Source organism: Quercus suber, unplaced genomic scaffold (genome assembly GCF_002906115.3).
Source record: "Quercus suber isolate HL8 unplaced genomic scaffold, Cork oak 2.0 scaffold_685, whole genome shotgun sequence".
Lineage (NCBI taxonomy): Eukaryota > Viridiplantae > Streptophyta > Magnoliopsida > Fagales > Fagaceae > Quercus > Quercus suber.
Window position 1 is genome coordinate 196048 of NW_027070126.1, and position 14135 is coordinate 210182.

Here is a 14135-nt window from a genome sequence, read left to right on the forward strand (position 1 = left end):
GCTAAAGAGTGAGAAGATAGCAGTCAATAGATTAGGCACGTCAAGATTCAGGAATCATCAACTGTTTGATGAAAGAACTCTAGAACTACGTGCTTTTCACAGTTCCTACTTTGCCTTCATTTGAATGGAGACCTGGGTTAGTGTCAAATTATTTTCCTTTCTCATTAGTTTAATTATAGAGCACTATTCTAGTATCCTTTCTCTAATTCGATTTATGAGCCTTTAGTTAATATAGTCATATTAATTTAAATTTTTGTCTTTTTCATCTCTCCTGAACATGCAGAGCATAAGAAATTCCATCTTGAGGCATGTGAGAGTGAGGGGATCAATTGAAAGTTGGTTTTTAGCTGAGAAACAGATTAAGAAATGTGGTAAAATTGATGCCTCTAAGGTAATGGATGGTGTCCTATGTTACTATAGGTATCTTTTCTCCATTTCAAAATTGTTTTCAAACAATAAACCACAGATCACACTGTGTCTGCTGTATATAGTTTATGCTGCGTTTGAGAAGAGGGGGTCTTTATATATTGTTTGAATAAATTTATCTCTAAAACCTTAAAATATATATATCCCTAATGCCATAAGATATTTATATATACAAGTGCGCAGATATTATGAAATTGTGGTACATGACATTATGTTTGTTTGGTATTTCTCGGTTGTTGCTGTTTTTGGTTTAAGAACTATTAGCGAGTTGGCTGGGGCAGTATCGCCGGTATGGGACGAGAGGCAGTGGGAGGAGGATATGGACTGGTTTCATTGTGTCTCATGTGGTATCTCTAGTGAGAATGGCATGCGAAGTGCTTTGAGGGACAGGAGCTCAGTGCAATGAAGTTGAATGCTATATTTACCTATTAACGTTTGTATTCTATTACAGAAGAAGCATTCATTTATTTTATATATATATATTTCCATTCTTCTACCATATTTGCAAAAATTGATATGCGATTGTCTATTTTTACTTCAATCTTTTTTTCTTTTTTTTTAAAACATAATTTCAATTTCATACCATTCGATTATAAAATAAATAAATAAATAAATAAATAAATAAATATATATATATATATATATGACCTAAATTTAAATTTTTGTCTTTTTCATCTCTCCTGAACATGCAGAGCATAAGAAATTCCATCTTGAGGCATGTGAGAGTGAGGGGATCAATTGAAAGTTGGTTTTTAGCTGAGAAACAGATTAAGAAATGTGGTAAAATTGATGCCTCTAAGGTAATGGATGGTGTCCTATGTTACTATAGGTATCTTTTCTCCATTTCAAAATTGTTTTCAAACAATAAACCACAGATCACACTGTGTCTGCTGTATATAGTTTATGCTGCGTTTGAGAAGAGGGGGTCTTTATATATTGTTTGAATAAATTTATCTCTAAAACCTTAAAATATATATATCCCTAATGCCATAAGATATTTATATATACAAGTGCGCAGATATTATGAAATTGTGGTACATGACATTATGTTTGTTTGGTATTTCTCGGTTGTTGCTGTTTTTGGTTTAAGAACTATTAGCGAGTTGGCTGGGGCAGTATCGCCGGTATGGGACGAGAGGCAGTGGGAGGAGGATATGGACTGGTTTCATTGTGTCTCATGTGGTATCTCTAGTGAGAATGGCATGCGAAGTGCTTTGAGGGACAGGAGCTCAGTGCAATGAAGTTGAATGCTATATTTACCTATTAACGTTTGTATTCTATTACAGAAGAAGCATTCATTTATTTTATATATATATATTTCCATTCTTCTACCATATTTGCAAAAATTGATATGCGATTGTCTATTTTTACTTCAATCTTTTTTTCTTTTTTTTTAAAACATAATTTCAATTTCATACCATTCGATTATAAAATAAATAAATAAATAAATAAATAAATAAATATATATATATATATATATGACCTCACTTCTAGCCGGTAAAAACTACATGCAACTAACCCCACTTGCCAGAACAAATTGTCCACTAATCCAGAAGTTTAATATATAGCAAATTTATTTTGACATATCAATTATTATTCCTCCATTGCAAACCAAACTAAATAATAGTTTTAAAATTTTTTTACAAAAAATTAAAAGTTAACCAAAAAAAAAAAAGCCTGTAATTTCCACACACATACATATCAAACACCAAAATTTTGCATGTCTGGTTATTATCAATCATTACTACCCTAATCAAAACTTATCCAAAAAATAAAAAAAAAAGAGAGTAAAAAATAAACGATACTTGATTTTTGATTGGGTGTAACAACACCGTGATATCTCCAATGAAAACTCGAGATGGTCCTTCTGGACTCAGAGAACTGAGTCACGTCGAGAATCGCCGATGGGTCAAGCCTCTGGTGGTGACGAGCTCTGCTCAAAGTCCTAATCGCGTACGACACTATAGCACTATCTGGTTTTCTTTTTTTGATTATGCGACTTGCCGCTGTGTCTGTTCTCCTCCTCCTCCTCTATCCTACGTTACCATTATATATATATTTTTTTGGTTTTCCACAGTGTTTTTTCAAGGCTTTCAACCAGTGACTAATCACTGTTCGTGCCAGGTGGGCCCACGAAGAGGTAAAGCATTGGCCCAGGAAATTCTTTTCAAAGTGCAGGTAGCAGGAAAAAAGTTTTTTTTTTTTTTTTTACTTTTTTTTTTTTTAATTTGGGAATTTTATTTTATTTTATTTCTGGTTAGTATCAATTTAAAGTTTAAACTGAAAAAATTCAAAAAAAAAAAAAAAAAAAACTTTACAGTTTTAAAGATTGAGGAAAAAAAATTTAGAGCAATTAACACTGTTCACGCTCTATGTTGGCATTTTTGTGTTTGTGTTTGTGTTTGTATCTATTTCATTTTCTTCTTTCTTTTAAGATAAACCAAAAAAGTAAAATCAAAACAAAAATAAATTAATGAATATCCCAAACAACATCAGCCAGAGATGCGTATTTATAGTGCTAAAAAACCCAAATTAGTTTGTGTGTTTGTGTGTCTCTCTTAGTCTTTATCTCTCTCGATCTGAGACGACTTGCTCTCAGATTGGGTTGGTTGAAAAATATCCCAACCCATGGCTGAGAAAAAGAAGAGGGAAGAAGATCGGCCCAGAAGAATTAGAAGAGCAGATCGGCCTGAGAAAAAAGAAGAAGAAGAGGCAGAGGAGATCAGTAACATGGGCATGGCATGCAATCTCCGACTTTTGCTTGTTTGCGTTTGTATCGTTCTTTTGCTTCTTTCTTTGTCGATCTCTGACTTTTTTTCTCTCTCTAAACCCGAATCCCTCTTCCTCTCTCTTTTGATTCATGGGTTTTGATTCATGGGTTCATGGGTTTGATTTTCATGGATTTGATGCATGTTTCATCGGTTCATGCAATCTCTCGACTTTTGATTTTTCTGGAACCCGAATCCCTCTTCCTCTCTCTTTTGATTCATGGGTTTGATTTTCATGGATTTGATTCATGTTTCATGGGTTCCTGCAATCTCTCGACTTTTGATTTTTCTGGGTTCATGGGTTTGATTTTTCTGGAACCCAACTCCCTCTTCCTCTTTCTTTTGATTCATGGGTTCATGGGTTTGATTTTCATGGATTTGATTCATGTTTCATGGGTTCATGCAATCTCTCAACTTTTGATTTTTCTGGGTTCATGGGTTTGATTTTTCTGGTTTCGGGTTGTTGATGATTTTTCTAGGTTCATGGATTTGATTATTTGCTAAGAAAATCAATAAAAGAAAAGAAAATATTGATTATTTTAATTTTCTAGGCAAGTTTTCATCTTCTTTTCTGTAGAACATGAAGAACAGTTCTGGGTTCACCTGGACTCTTATGGGTTTGCATTTGTTCTGGGTTTGCTGTTGTTCTAGGTTTGCTCTTGATTTTGGGTTTTATTTCTTGTTTTTCTGGATTTGATGGAGATTAGATTTGGTTGCTGAATTTGGATTTGGGTTTGCCAGAGATTGGATTGGTTGCTGGGTTTATTTCTTGAATTTGGGAAGAATATGAAGAACAGGTTGTTATGTTCTTACGGAAAAAAATAATGAAAGTAAAAATAATAATAATCATAATAATAATAATAGATTTAAGCCAATAATAATAATAATAATAATATGAAAGTAAAATTTAAAAATGCTGACCTGGCATTGAAAAATGCCAAATAATTTTTTTTAATAATATTTTAATGTCATGTCAGCGCCACATCAGCAACCGTTTGCCACGTAATAGGGTTCCGTTACTTGGATGACTGCAGGGACCAGTTTAAAAACGATTTTAAAAAAATCAGGGACTGACCTAGGAGCAAAATCAATTTAGGAACTAAATCGAGAAATAGCACAAAATTAGGGACTAAAAGTGTATTTACACCAAATATATATATCCCTAATGCCATAAGATATTTATATATACAATTGCGCAGATATTATGAAATTGTGGTACATGACATTATATTGAAAAAATCTTTCGATTGATACTCTATTCCTCTCGATTGATCGAGACAAGTATAAACTGAATTTTTGCAGAATTTCTAGTATCTATTCTGAATGTTTGAACACATTTTAAGCATTATGAACAGTTTTATGAAACACTGTAAATCTACATTGGTACCTTTTGAAGGGTTATAACCATATGGGTATAAATAGTGGTTCATGTTCATTTGATAGTAAGTTCTCCCCTTCCCTAAAACAGTTTCTAAGAAACACAAGCAGTATTGTAGGTATTCTCCAAAATTGCTATTTGTAAAATCCAATAAATTGGTTGTATCCTATAGACAAATTTGTAGTAACCCTTTAGCAACTTGCGTATGAGGACAAATATTGTCTAAAGATAACATTCAATTGTATCTCCAAGTCAATCATAAATTCTGTTTACTTATTGTGTTCATTTTTTTCTTTCATTTTACTCATTTATTTGGTGAAATCCCCAATATTGAATGGGTTAGTTTATATTATTTTAATGAGTTGTATGTTAAAATAAAAACTAAGATGTTGGCTGAGTTGTAAAATAGTGTGGTAAAATAAATAAAATAGGTTTTTCGAGTGTAAAATGAGTATTCTTTTTAGATCTTCGGATGCTAATGCTCTAAAAATCTTAAATGTTTAAATATTTTTAATATTAAATGAGAGGGTGGGGAATGGTTACCCAATTGTCTTGTTTGCACTGTTTGAAAAATCGAATGGGAATGAAAATAAAATGATTAGATATAATTTAAATCGACAATTATACTCCCATCTTGTTAATTTTTTCTTTAAATGATATCATTGAATTCCATGAAATTAAATCCATTTCTTTAATGGAATTGAACACTACTTGGGCAAAAAGTGTGTACATATTTTCAATGTTTTGTTCTAATTTCTACCTAATACGTTTTAAAAAAAAAAAAAAAATTCTACATTATACATTTGAGTTATCACGATTCATAAACAATTTAATTGCATACGTTATAGCCTTCTCAGTAAGTCATCGGTGATGACCTAGTTTTTGTAATGTTGAGTTTAGTGGCTTGTGTACCAAACAACCACTTTTGCTCAGTTCTTAGAGCTACTTCTTTGTTTGTTTATTTTTTAATTTAATTTTTTTTTGATATGTAAATAAACTCCATTCAAAAATTGACATTTTTTAATTAAAAAAAAAAAAAAAACTAACTTTTAATAGGAGGGGTTTAATATTTTCTCCTAAGAGTGACATAAGTCATGTATGTAATTATACCTCTAAAAAAACTAATCAAATTATAATTGAGTCTCATCGTAATCACTTATAAATCCATTAACTACCTAGTAAATATTTAATGTGGGACTAAACACACATCTATACAACATAGATTTAAACAATCGAATTTAATTCAATTCGTACATTTTGAGGTATCACAATCGCGTTGGCAAATAACATAAATGTTAGAGCAAGGGCTATATATATATATATATATATATGTTTTGTGATCCCCCACCCTCTGGGCCCAATTTTTTGGGATGTCACTCATCAGGAAACCGTAGAGCATGTATACTGGGCAAAAACGCACGTCCCCATAGAATTCTCATCATTCATATAACATTGCACAAATTTCACAATTTATGCTGCCACATAATTCAACCCTCCTCCATTTAAACATTTCTTTTACTCACTATTAGAAGGATAATCTTAATTAACAATAAGATATATATACTGGAGGTGCTCAAGAAAAAACAAGAGTGCCTTTAGCATAAACCAACTACAATCACATATAGTAATAATAGTAAAGAGGATGAACTTGGTGATCCTCTCAAAAATTATAGTAATAATAGTAATCAAATCCTAGTCCTACGTACAAGCCATCTTCTCTGAAATCCTAGCCAAAGACCTAAGGTTGCATCCAATTATGGTTTCAATAAAAGAGCATGTATCCTCCTTACTATTCCCCACTGGAACATCAACCACATATGACTCAACCACAACAGTCTTACCACCTTTTGCTTCTTCATCTACATGCAAGGTTGTGGTAGATCGATAATTCAGAAGCCTCTGATCACCACCAATGATGCTAAAAGTCATGACATGCATGTCATCAACAAGCTTTTCAAGCCTCTCTGTGCTAGTTTCAGCTGGTAAACCAGAGATAAGCATCACTTCACGCACACTTCCAATGCCACCATTGCCAGCCCTCATGGTGCAGCTTCTAACGAACTGTTTATAGGCTTGTGGTTTGTCAAAACGGCGGATCATGGACCAAACCAGTGGGAGAGGTGCGTCTATGGTTTGGACTAGGCTCGCACCGCACTGGTTTGGTGAGAGAACATGGTTGTGGTAGCGGCTACTCATGCTTACCTCTGTGTTTCTGCTTCTCTATTAATGGTTGATGTTGAATTGGGGTATATTTATATAGCATTAAGCCATTAAGGGTAACACCGATTCTTGTTTGCTGTTTCTATCGGTGACCATATACATAAAAATATATAAATGTTGTTTCTCAAAAAAAAAAAAAAAAATATATATATATATATATATATAAATGTGTGGCTTTAACAGGGGACACGTGATTTGCCAAATTTAGAAATAGTTTTAGTGGATAGTCTTTGAGAGTTTTGCTTCTTCGGCGTCGGTTGAGGGGCCTTTCTTGGGTTTTGAGTTTTGTATCTCTTCTGTTGTCTTTTATTATGATGCTTGGTATTGGTGGGCGTCAAAGGCTGTGCCTGTGTCAGTGACATTGGTCATTGAAGCGGCTTTTTATGCAACAATGTCATTTTATCATGGGTCCGGCTTTGGTCTAGTGGCCACTGGCCACTGGAGCTGTTGCGATACGGACACGTGTCCAGTCTTGAACACGTGTCCGCATCGCAACTTATCCAGTGTTCATTGGCACTAAACATAAACCGCTCCCTTTTATCATGGACTTTGTTCAATGTCACCCGTCAATCATGATTAATTATCGGTTCTCTCTCTGCTCTCTTAAAAAATAAAACCTCAATCACTTTTTTTTTTTTGGCCCGAAAGAAACTTAGATAGTGAATTATGAATATAGGTGTTCTTGGCTTCTAGCTCAACGTCAATGATATTATCTAATTTCCTTTATAAACATAAGCAAAATTAAGATTTGAATCTCTCATCTGCCTCTTCTAACAATTTAATTCTAAAAAAAATATTTTCTTAAACTCACTTTTATCATATAAAGTAAAAATATTCTAAGAATATACCCTTTTTATTATTAAAAGTATACCGTATTAAGCTCATAGATAAATATTTGACTTGACAGAATTTCAATACTCTTCATAATATAGCTGCTTATTCTGTTAAGGTTTATTATTATATACCATAAAAAAATTTATCAAATTAAATATTTTTTAAGTTTCATTTTTTACTATTTATAATTAACTTACACATTCTCATATTTTTATTATAATCTTCATTTTTTTCTCTTTGATCTTTTTTTTTTTTTTTTGGGTATATTTTGGATGATCAAATCCTAATATATATATTATATATATATTAATAGTGAAACTGAAAGAAACTCAAATTAGAATTCTAAATTAGAATTCTAATTTTGCGCCATGTGTTCTAAATTATTTATTCTTCAAGAATTTTATTCTTAATTTTAGAATCAAATGTGGGACTGCATCATAAATATTCATCCGAGTTTATTAAGTACAAACCAAAGAGTCTAGAATAAATGAATCGTAAAAAAAAAAAAAAAAAAAAAAAAGTGCTTCACAATAAAAAAAATATAAAAATATGGACAATTTACATTTTATACCTAATAATATCATTAGAAATTTTTTTTAAAGAGTTAACAAAATATAAAAATGACTATCAATAGTATTTAAATTATATATATAAGAATTATATTATACATCTTATTATATATCTTTAAGTGTATCCATGCATATGCATGAAGTTACAAGCTAGTGTCATTATAATATGTATGTAGGCATATATGTGTGTGTTTGGGTTAAATTTTAAATATGAAGAGCACATTATTTGAAATTATGATTGTAGGGTATATTTTTGTGGCTCAAGCCCAAAAGGTTTGGATTATGAGCCCAATAAACCCAGAACAATGAATTTATAGAGAATGGGTGAAAGAGTTAGGCTGATTGTGGACTAAACAATAGTTAACTACGGGGCCAAGAAGGAATTGATAAATAACACACTTCAAAGTCTTTCAATTTGATGTCCGAAGAGGAATATTATTGAATGAAAAATCAATACCAATCTCCAAAAGTCCCCTTCTTCTCTGGAAGCTTTTTCTTTATATAGTATCCTCCCTCATCATCTTCATCGTCCACTTGTTCTTCATCTAAGTGTCCATTTGAGTATGTGTCACGTCAAATTTCTTTCTTAGCTTTCTGTGAGTGGTGGTAGCTGGATTGACACTGTTCAAGGGTCTTTTCCACATTAATGCGGCCAGAAAAACAGATGCAGTGCATTTAATGTGGTGGTGGCAGCTTTTCCTTTTAGATATTTCTCCATTCTTCTTATCTCCAGGCATGTCCAAAACTTATCCAGATTGCTGAAGTCATTAGTAAGATTATTCGAACCCCCAAGATATTTGCTTGACCAAGAATCTTTACATTCGAGGAGAATGATCTCTTCGGAACGTTGGTTCTCTCTTCGGACGGATCTTCTTCACTCCAGGTATCTTTCTTTCATGCAGAATACTCCTCAACAATTTTCGCCTCTTCGGACACACAGTAACCTTCACATAGGGCTTTGGGCTCAATACATAAGCTTGAGTTTCTACCCCCCACAATGATAATATGAGGAAATAAATATTTTTTCTTGTTTATTTTTTTTAAGTACTACACAAATTGAATATATATATTATAAGGACTCAATTTGAATTGGACCCAAGATAAGAATAAGTTCCAAGCCCAACCAGCCCGAACAATAAATTTATAGAGGGTGGGTGAAAGAACTGACTCTATTCTTTAGGAAAGATCATCATAGGTACTGAGTAGGGAACTTTCTAACTCGAACAAACTGAGAAAAATTGCCTTTGGAATGGTTTTCTTTTCTTTTCTGGCATCTTTTTCTTGTGTTTCTCTTTCTCTCCCCCTCCCCTTTTGAGTCCTTCTTTCTTCTTATATATCACGATCCTCTTCTCGTTTTCACTATACACGTGTAGATGTTAGATTCTAGGAACTCCTTCCCATCCCATCCAACACCTCCCAGAATCTTCAACTAGTAGCCATAAGGCTGCTTAATTACTGTTCAGGTATCACCTTCACATTACTGCGGTCAGAGAGTTAGCTGGGAAGCATTTAATGTGGAGGTGGCAGCTTTAGAAGATATTTGTTATCTCCCTTTGCTCCTCCCTTATCCCCTCTTCATTTCTCAATTATAACACAACCCTGTGGGGTATCCAACATGATAAGATAATTGAATCCATTTCGGACCCTTATGTCCGAGGTGGATTTATCCTCAGACGTACTTTGAACTATCACTTACAATTTCTATTTACTTTTCTTGTACTATTCCCATCGTGTTCCTGTTTGGCCATCCTCGGACGGACTAACGTTCTCGAGTTGGGCCATTGGGCCATAGGCCCATTTTTTGCAATATTAATAATATCTTTTTGGATAACTGGCCCCACATATAATAATAATAATATCTTTTTGGATAACTGGCCCCACATATATATATATATATTTATTTATTTATTTATACACACGATTTATTAGTTAGTTTTTTCTATTATCTTATAAAATTATATAAAAATAATATAATTATAGTTTGGAATAGGGCTGTCCACGGGTCGGTCCTGGTCAGGTTTATGCCCAATCGGAATCGACTCGCCGGAATTGGGTGAGAAAAAATTGCACCCGCCGCTGACCCACCGGAGTAATCGGTTTGGGCGGTTTAGACCATCAATGGGTGGCGGGCAGGTCGGTCGGAGTCTTAGATTTGAGAAGATGGCGAGAAAACGGTGAAAAAAGCAAAGATTCGGCGAAGAAACCCAGATTCCGATGATCGTTTTCCAGATTCCGGCGATATTTCCCTTAGATTCGGTGAGTTTTCACCAAATCCAGTGAAAATCTCATCAGATTTGATGAGATTTCGCTAGATCTAGTCAAAATCTCACCGGATCTAAGGGAAATATTGCCGAAATCTGGGTTTCTTCACCGGATTCTCGAAAATTTTGGCCGGGTTCTGGAATTTTTGGCCAGGATCTGGAATTTTTGGTCGGAATCTGGAAATCTTTCGGTCGGTTCGAGTTTTCGGGTTTTAGGGGAGGAATCCCTAAAACCCGAAACTCGCTGAAGCAGTCGGGTCGACCAGATTTGGGTCGGATCTGGTCGGTTCTTCGGGTGGGTTGGGTTACCGGATCAATCTGGATAGCCCTAGTTTGGAATACAATAAATGAAATAATATAATATCTATAGTCGTTCTTTTCAATTATTAATTGTTCATTCAAATTCATAATGTACGGAGTTCTATTTATTATTTGTGTTGCAAAAATTTTGAAATCTTTTTAATTAAAAAAAAAAAAAAACAACTTGAACTAAATGAATGGGTACATATTTTGTTGGCTAAAATGCAAATTGCACTCTCAAAATTTGATTGAAATTTATTTCAATTTTTTAATTTTACTTTCATTCAATTGAGTCATATAAGTTACAAATTTTTTCAATTTAGGCTTTTAGTCAAATTTCTTTTAAAAAAAAAAAAAAAACTATTATTAAGTATTCAACTAACTAATGAATATATATATATTTTTTTAATTCTCACAAAAATATCTATAAAATATTTTTATTAATTTTATAGATTATTTTCATGTAAAAAATATTTTTTTTAATGGCAATTTTTTTAATAAAATTGGGCGAGAGGCTTGAATTGAATAAATTTGAAACTTAGAGATTTTTTTTTTTTTTTTTTATTAGTAAGAGATAAGATTTTATTAAAATAATAATATTATGTTACATCACATCTTTTGGACGTTGGCTAGACATGTATGAAAAGAAAGCAAGCTTGAAGGCTTTAACAATGGCGGATTGTGAAAATAGAGAGAGAGAGAGAAAAAACTGAAAGATCGAAAGTAGAATTCTATTAAGCTTGCATAAAATGAATACATCACCTACACTTTCTATTTATACATTAGATTGGTAACCGCTTTGGAAGATTCCCACTCTAACAAACTCTTAACTAACTAACTAAAATTACAGCTGTACACCACTCATAAATATCTAAAATTGAACCTATACCAGAACACTAAGGAAGGAGGCACACCTAGTGTTCAAGCATAATGGAAGATCAAGACGACATTGCCTAGCTTAAGTGTGTAATGTGACATGCGTGAATGAGACTTAGATCCAATACAATGCCGTGTCACATTAATTCAAACGCTACCATTTCGACTCTTCAATAACAATAGATTAGTTGCAAAAACTAGCCGTTATCTCTGGGCATCTTCAACCTCAGTAACCTCTGTGATTCTATTTTCAATGTATAGCCACTCCAATCAACTACCCAGCATGGGCATGTGTGCACTCTTCGTTTACAAGCATACATTTAGCTACCCCCCTTTGTACTCCTCTATTGACAAAGTCTCTGGTATTCCTGCAAAAGTGACAACGCTCATTGCAAGATGTCCACAAGTTGAGATTGTTTTTTGTTAAACAAGTACCTGTTGCGTGCATTCCAGATAGACCAAGATACAATAGCCCATACCTCCAACTCTTTTGTTGTAAGAACTGCCATCAGTTCCCTCACCAGAATATAAAAGTCCTCCACTTTAGAGCTCTGTTTCTGCATTTTACCCTTTACCGAGGCCTAAACATTTCTAGCCAATGGATAGCCCCAAAGAGCGTGGGCCACGGTTTCGTCATGTTGTTGGCATATTGCACAGGCTGGGTTTAGTGGGATTCTCCTTTGACATAAGTTTGTGCTAGTAGAGAGTATACCGGGGCACGCATGCCATACAAAATTTTGAACTTTGGGAGGAATATTTAACTTCCATATACGGTTCCTTAGTCTTCTATCCTTCTAGGCCAAAGAGTTCTCCACTTGCTCTTGTTGTTTCATCCTTATTGCAACTTGATAGGCTGTTTTCACTGAGAATGCACCCTTCTAATTTTCCTTCTAGAGTAGCCTATCTTGAGCTTCTGTTTCGGTGAGGTTAATGAGCTGGATATCTGTCACAATAGTAGGCATGAAAGTACTGAGTAGTACCTGTGTATGCCACTGCTTAGTGGTTACGTTGAATAGGTCACTCATCCTCAAGTTCTTGTCCGCTTCAGGTCTGAGTTGGGGGGGGGGGGGTGTGGTAGCCATCTGTGGTCATCTATTTTTATACTTCTCCCATCGCCTACCTTCCACACTGTCACTACCCGAATTAATTCCCTTGCCTCCAATAAGCTCTGCCACACATAGGATGGATTATGTCCCAAAGCAGCCTCCATAGATGAACTATTAGGTAAGTACCTTGCCTTGTACACTCTGAAAAACAGTGATTGGGTATCTTGTGTCAGCCTCCATGCTTGTTTGGCTAGCATAACGAGATTAAATGCATGAATGTCTCTAAACCCCATTCCTCCTCTCTCCTTTGGTTTACATAATTTCTCTCATTTTATCCAGTGAATTTTCTTCTCATTTTTTGTTTGGCCCTACCAATATTTGGCTAGTTTGGAATTAATATCATCGCAAATCTTTTTTGGGATTTTGAACATGCTCATAGAGTTAGTTGGGATTGCTTGTGCTACCGTCTTGATTAGCACCTCCCTACCCGCCTTTGATATGTATTTTTCTTTCCATCCCATCACTCTTTTTGTTACTCTCTCTTGTACCTCCCTAAAGGTGCTCGCCCTGGATTTGCCTCCCACCATTGGTAGTCCTAGGTACCGCTCACAATTGGTCATGATTTGTGCCCCCAACACATCTCAAACCGCTAGCCTCTAAACCATCACCAAAGTAAGATTCCCAGCAGTGGTACTCTTGGTGTATGCCATACATAATTACTTACTCTAGCGATTTCTCAGTTTTGTATCCCTGAAAATGATTATGTTAGAAATACTGAATGATTGTATTGTATTTCATAATCAAAGAATATACAAGTGTGCCTTTATATAGGAGGCATATGTGTGTGGTACAAGTAAATATGTGTATTATACAAGTAACCTAACTGGGCCTAAAGCCCACAATAATATTATACACATTAACAGCCCCCCTCAAACTCAAGTTGGATGTGAGACCAGCTTGAGGTTGTCAACCAAAGTACGAAGGCATCCCTTAGGATGTGACTTGGTGAAGATATCTGCAAGTTGATCTTTAGAGGAGGCTGAGATCAGCTTGAGAGCACCATGGACAAGATGAAAACGAATAAAATGACAATCGATCTCGATGTGTTTAGTCTGTTCATGGAAGACATCATTGTGAGTAATATGAATAGCACTCTAGTTGTCACAATAAAGAGGAGTAGCAGAGGATGTAGACACACCTAAGTCTTTGAGAAGCCATCGTAGCCAAAGGAGCTCAGATGTGGTATCAGCAAGAGCACGATATTCTGCTTCAGTACTGGAGCGGGCCACATGAGTTTGTTTCTTACTTCGCCAAGAAATCAGAGAAGAACCAAGAAGAAAGCAATAACCAGTGGTGGACCTGCGATCAGTGGGATCTCCTGCCCAATCAGCATCAGAAAATGCACGAAGAATAAGAGGAGACTGAGCAGAGTAGAAAAGACCATGGAAGAGAGTGCC

At 34.6% G+C, this 14135-nt stretch overlaps 1 protein-coding gene across 1 annotated transcript; it reads right to left on the reverse strand.

Annotated features, from left to right (window-relative positions):
* Window positions 1-6069: 6069 nt before the first annotated feature.
* On the reverse strand, window positions 6070-6905 carry LOC136064419 (abscisic acid receptor PYL11-like). Its single transcript, XM_065766151.1, has one exon. It carries the CDS (start codon window positions 6766-6768, stop codon window positions 6271-6273), a length of 498 nt encoding a protein of 165 aa, XP_065622223.1. The 5' UTR covers window positions 6769-6905; the 3' UTR covers window positions 6070-6270.
* Between the last annotated feature and the right edge of the window lie 7230 nt (window positions 6906-14135).